General features: G+C 39.5%; 1 protein-coding gene across 1 annotated transcript; it reads left to right on the top strand.

The window, feature by feature from the left end:
* The first annotated feature begins 871 nt into the window (after positions 1-871).
* LOC130965951 (uncharacterized) lies at positions 872-2,667 on the top strand. Its single transcript, XM_057890708.1, has 3 exons — positions 872-937; positions 1,620-1,715; positions 2,260-2,667. The coding sequence occupies exons 1-3, from the start codon at positions 872-874 to the stop codon at positions 2,665-2,667; spliced, it is 570 nt and encodes a 189-aa protein (XP_057746691.1).
* Positions 2,668-6,385: the final 3,718 nt, after the last annotated feature.

Here is a 6,385-nt window from a genome sequence, read left to right as displayed (position 1 = left end):
CGTCGGTAACCAAAAATCTGTCTGTAATAAAGACTAAATCCGTCTGTAAATCTGTCTGTATTAATCCATTTTCTAGTTGTGTTTGTAAACTATACTGATTATAAATCTAATATCTTAAACATGTTACGAAATTTATCCTATTAAAATTATCTTTTAACACTCCAAGAAATAATTATCGATGCCAAAAATCGATGGTTAGATTTTTTTTCGATATTTTTAGACTGTTTGTCATCGATAAAATAAAAAAGAAATTATTAAAAATAAAATATTAAAATCGACAATCATGTTGTCTATTATTTTTGCAACCTTCTAATACATTTCTTTTTATCGTCACACTGTCGACAGAATAGTGGGTTAAATTTAAAAAAAATCGCACAAACAAGTCGTATTTAATAACTATAATATCGACAGCTTTTGTCGTCGATAAATATAGATGATGGAGATCTCTTTTTAAAATTAAACGAATGATGTAGATTTATTATATAAAATAGATGGTTAAAGTATTTATTTTTTATTTAACTAAAATTAACGATATGGCCGTCGATTTTTATCAACAAAAAATTACAACCGCTTTTACTTTCCGCGTCCCTTGTTACATACATTTTACCTCAAAAATTAGCTAACTCCAATTTGTGCCTTTTTTATTTCATATCCACCATTTCACCAATCTTCCCTCTCCGCTGGCACTGCGCCATCTTCGCTCCGCTGCCACTGAACTATCGTGGTTCCACTACCTTCGCGACGTCGTCGCTCTGCTGTCGTAGCGTCAGTCGTCACTCCGCTGCCCCCCGCTTATTGCTTTGCTGCTCTTGTGCATGTCGTCGCTCCGTCACACTCGCGCCGCTGTCGCTCCGTCATCGACGGCAAGGCGATGGCGCAAAATATCATATCTGAGATCGCGGAGGAAGTGTGTGCCCTCTCTCAAAAGTACGACAAGGTACTCAATCCTGATCCATATCCCAATCTAACCTAATCAAAATTGTTATAGATGTTGTCAGATTCAATTTAATTTAACATCAAATAAATAAATGAAGCAAGTACACTGTATCGAAAAACATCCCAAACTCATGTGCACACAATTGCAACCAATGTGAGAGTTGAGGGTGCTATTGTTGGCTAACTATTGGAACAGAACAATTCTAATCTTAGGTATGATGCAGCAAAAGGTTAGTTTGCTTGCTTTATTTTTTATTGATGTTTACATGTCAAAAGATAAGGTCCAGTAGCATCACTGATGAACCATATGTCAAGAAAGCATGTGAAAGTTCAAACTTAGTCATGAAGCCCTTACTCTTACAAAATTTTGGTTAAGTGTAGTTCCACCAAATTATTTTTATCCTCATATATGATATTTATTAAAAAGGGATAAGTACTTTTTTCGTCCCTATGGTCTGGGGTCAAAATCAAATTTGTCCCTAATCTTTTTTTGTTATTAAAATCATCCTCAATCTTTACAAACACATTAAATTCATCCTCCCCTCATCTACAAAAATTTTCAGACACATTTACCCTTGAGGGTCCCAAACGCTTCGTTTTTATTCCCGCGAAAGGCATTCACTATCTCATTTGTCATTACACACTTCAAAGTTGATGTTTCATGTTCAATGATGCCCTAGCAGTGGTTTGTCGTCACCGGAAGAGTATCTGAACTGCATTTGGACGTCGTTAGCAAGGGTGAGGAAGGAGGTTGGTCTGCCATTGTCATCGCTATTCAGGTATGTATGAAGCATTTGTTACGGTTTTGGTCGAGGTTGAACGTAATAATGTTTGAACAGATTCTTTTAGTTTCCTAAAACTGCGAGGGTTTGATTTACATTTTTTTGTCTCTTTAAAAAATGGAAAGCTTTACTTTGACTGTCTACCATGTGGGTCGATTCGGATATGATGATGGGATGTTGTGGTATATTGAGGGACAAAAGACACTCATTGAAGATGTTGAGAGTGATTGCTAGTCTGTATTTGAGGCATATGCAGAGCTAAGGAAGTTTGGGTACACAAAGGAGAACATTTCAGCTCTGTGGTATAAAGATCCAGCAGGTGAATGGTTAGAGAACGCTCTGAAATTATTTTCTACAGATAAAGATGCACTTAAGATGTGTAGAATAGCAAAGTTGCGGGGGTCATGTTGAGGTGTTTGTGGTGTATATGGTTGAGGATGCAGAAAAATTTCCTGAAGTTGGGTTTATTGATGTTGGAGGCCAAACAGAGGAAAACCCCAGTAATCAGTTGGTGGTTTATGAGGGTGAACAAGGTTAACAGGTGAAAAATGATTATGTGCAACAAGTTAAGGAAGGAGATAACATAGAAACAGATGTGGCTGCTGAAAATGAACAAGATGAGACAAATAGTGATAATGACAGCGATGATGAGGAGTTTATTCCGTCTGATATTGAGGTTGATAGTGCAGACGACGTTCATTTTATAAATAGTGAAGAGGAATATGATGATGCGAGTGGGTTTGAGGAATTGACAAGTGCCAAGGATAGTGAGAGGGTTGATAAAGGCAAAAGGGTTATAAATGGTGATTTTAGTGATGAGGAAGGCTTCAATAGCGATGAAGTGAATTTGGAGTATGAGGTTGGTGGTGGTTCAGATGATGAGGATGGACAAAGGGAAGATAACTATGAGGCGATAGCTATCCAATTCATAAGGATGTTAAAGACATGACTAGTTACAAGTGGGAGGTGGGAACAGTTTTTGCTTCAAGAGAGGAATTTAAAGACACTGTAACGTCGTATGCAATACAAACAAGAAGAGGACTCAGATATGTCAAGCTTGACTTGGTTAGAGTGAGGGCTGTACGTCAGCCTGGTTGTCCTTTTTGGTTATATGCTGCTAAGATGAGAGAGGAAGCAACTTGGCAGCTTCGGTCCATGAACCTTAAGCATACCTGTGGTCAGTCGCATAGGGTTGGGATAATGCATACTTCGTGGTTGAGTAGAGCTTTTAAGAAGAAGGTGGAACATAATCCAAAGGTTAAGATCAAGGAATTGGTGAACAAGCCACAAAGGAAGTGGAATCTGACAGTTACAACCTCAATGGCAGATAGGTCAAGGCAAGCTGCGTTGGATGACATACAGGGAGAGTACAGAAAGCAGTACAAGAGGATTGCTGATTACTGCTTGGAGTTGCTACGTGCTAATCCAGGATCATCAGTGACGCTCAAGGTACAGAAGTCCCCTAATTTTGAGATTGAGTAGCAACACTCATCCTTGAACAACTTCTGCATCTTTCAAAGAGGTTATGTATGCCTAGATGCTTGCAAAAAAAGCTTTGTGCACTGTAGGAAGTTCATTGGGCTAGATGGATGCTTTTTCAAGACACCTCAAGGGGGGCAGCTATTGACTGCTATAGGTTGGGACCCTAATGATCAAATGCTCCCTATCGCCTATGACAATGTGGAGTCAGAGACGAAAGATACATAGACTTGGTTTCTGAAGCTGCTAATTGATGATTTCGGGTCTGAGACAAATTGGCAGGGGAACCTTCATGTCTAATCAGCAGAAGGTAAATAATAATTGTGTTAAATTGAATTATTTGTCTCAATTAATTCTGACTAACATACTTATGCATGAACAATTTTACCTCCTTTGCTAGGTTTACTGCCTGCCTTTGATGAAGTAATCCCAGGTGTAGAACATAGGTTATGCGAGCGCCATCTCTACAGCAAGTTTAGAAAAAGGTTTTCGGGACTGCACTTGAAGCAATTGATGTGGAGATGTGCAAAGGCTACACACTAGAAGGATTGCGAGAGAGAAATGGTAGTGGTCCGAGCGGTCAAGGTGGATTCTCACAGGCATCTCAATTCTATTCCTCCTAGATTTTGGAGCAGGTCCAGGGTTAACTTCCACTCCAAATGTGATACTCTTGTAAACAATATGTGTGAAAGCTTTAATGGTGTAATATTAGAGTCTAGGAAAAAGCCCATTATTACTATGCTAGAAGAAATTAAGATGTGCTTGATGAGTAGATGAGATGTTAATAGAGAAAGAATTCAAAAGTGGAATGGAACAATTTTACCTTGAATTAGGAAGAAGATAGAGAGAAGAGGTAGGTCAGCTGGTGAGTGGAGGCCTTACTAGTCTGCTGCACAGACATATGAGGTTGTAAATGGGTTGAGCAAATATGCTGTTGATTTGTCTCTTCATGAGTGTTCTTGTAGGAAATGACAACTAAGTGGAATTCCATGCACACATGCTATCAGCTGCATCAACTTCAAGGGTCTTGATATGGATTCATATGTGGATGACTGCTATAAGAGAGAGGCCTATGTCAAGTGCTATGATTCGATAATCAACCCTCTCAATGGCTCAGATCTGTGGGAGCACACTAACTTCGATGATGTCATGCCACTATCCTATCGGAAGCCTAGCCACAGACCAGTAAAGAAAAGGAAGAGAGGACCTGATGAATCAGAGGCTAAAAGCCAGACTCACTTGTCTAGGAGGGGGCAGATACAGAGGTGCTCAAACTGTGGTGCATCAGGTCACAAGAGAGGAAGATGCAGCAATTCACCCCTCCCTGTAAGTTCATTTCGCCATATGTATGTTAGGGTTTTATTGCAATATTTTTGCTACATTCTCATTTTTGCTGTATTGCAGGCCCAACCACCTAAACAATCTGCTGTAAAGAAAACTAATGGAGGAAGGAAGAGATTAATTTCACAACCTGCTGTGCAATCTGCTACCAGAGGGAGGAAAATATCCAATCTGCAAGGAAAATCATCATCACAGCCCCAACCAGCCACAACACAACACCCATAACCAGGTCCAAGTTATCTGATGAGCGGATAATTTATACGCTTTTTGGCATTGTTTTTAGGTAGTTTTTAGTAAGTTCAAGCTACTTTTAGGGATGTTTTCACTAGTTTTTATGTTAAATTCACATTTCTGGACTTTACTATGAGTTTGTGTGTTTTTCTATGATTTCAGGTAATTTCTAGCTGAAATTGAGGGACTTGAGCAAAACTCTGAAAAAGGCTGACAAAAGGACTGCTGATGCTGTTGGAATCTGACCTCCCTACACTCGAAATGGATTTTCTGGAGCTACAGAACTCCAAATGGCGCGCTCTCAACGGCGTTGAAAAGTAGATATCTAGAGCTTTCCATCAATATATAATAGTCCATACTTTATTCGGAAATTGACGATGTAACTTGGCGTTGAACGCCAAGTACATGCTGCTGTCTGGAGTTAAACGCCAGAAAAACGTCATGATCCGGAGTTGAACGCCCAAAACACGTCATAACTTGGAGTTCAACTCCAAGAAAAGCCTCAGCTCGTGGATAGATCAAGCTCAGCCCAAACATACATCAAGTGGGCCCCGGAAGTGGATTTATGCATCAATTACTTACTCATGTAAACCCTAGGAGCTAGTTTATTATAAATAGAACTTTTTACTAGTGTATTAGACATCTTGGGACGATTAGTTCTCAGATCACAGGGGCTGGCCATTCGGCCATGCCTGAACCTTTTACTTATGTATTTTCAACGGTGGAGTTTCTGCATACCATAGATTAAGGGTGTGGAGCTCTGCTGTACCTCAAGTTTCAATACAATTACTATTACTTTCTATTCAATTCTCTTTTATTCTTATTCCAAGATATACGTTACACTTAACTTTGATGAATGTGATGATCTGTGACACTCATCATCATTCTCACCTATGAACGCGCGTGATTGACAACCACTTCCGTTCTACTTTAGGCCAGGCGCATATCTCTTAGATTCCCCAACAGAGTCTTCGTGGTATAAGTTAGATAGATGGCGGCATTCATGAGGATCCGGAAAGTCTAAACCTTGTCTATGGTATTCCGAGTAGGATTTTGGGATTGAATGACTGTGACGAGCTTCAAACTCCTGAAGGCTGGGCGTGATGACAAACGCAAAAGAATCAAGGGATTCTATTCCAACCTGATTGAGAACCGACAGATGATTAGCCGTGTCGTAACAGAGCATAGGACCATTTTCACTGAGAGGATGGGATGTAGCCATTGACAACGGTGATGCCCTACATACAGCTTGCCATGGAAAGGAGTAAGAAGGATTGGATGAATGTAATAGAAAAGTAGAGATTCAAGAGGAGCACAGCATCTCCATACACTTATCTGAAATTCCCACTATTAATTTACATAAGTATCTCTATCCTATTTTATTTTCTGTTTATTTTTATTAATCATATTTGATTTTCTAAATTCCATAATTTTATCCTCCTGACTGGGATTTACAAGATGACCATAGCTTGCTTCATACCAACAATCTCTGTGGGATCGACCCTTACTCACGTAAGGTATTACTTGGACGACCCAGTACACTTGCTGGTTAGTTGAACGGAGTTGTGTCCACACATAAGTGCCATAATAATGATTCCATACAACAACAAAGAATA

This window comes from Arachis stenosperma, chromosome 3 (assembly GCF_014773155.1).
Source record: "Arachis stenosperma cultivar V10309 chromosome 3, arast.V10309.gnm1.PFL2, whole genome shotgun sequence".
NCBI classification, from domain to species: domain Eukaryota; kingdom Viridiplantae; phylum Streptophyta; class Magnoliopsida; order Fabales; family Fabaceae; genus Arachis; species Arachis stenosperma.
This window is presented reverse-complemented; position numbering and strand designations above follow the sequence as displayed.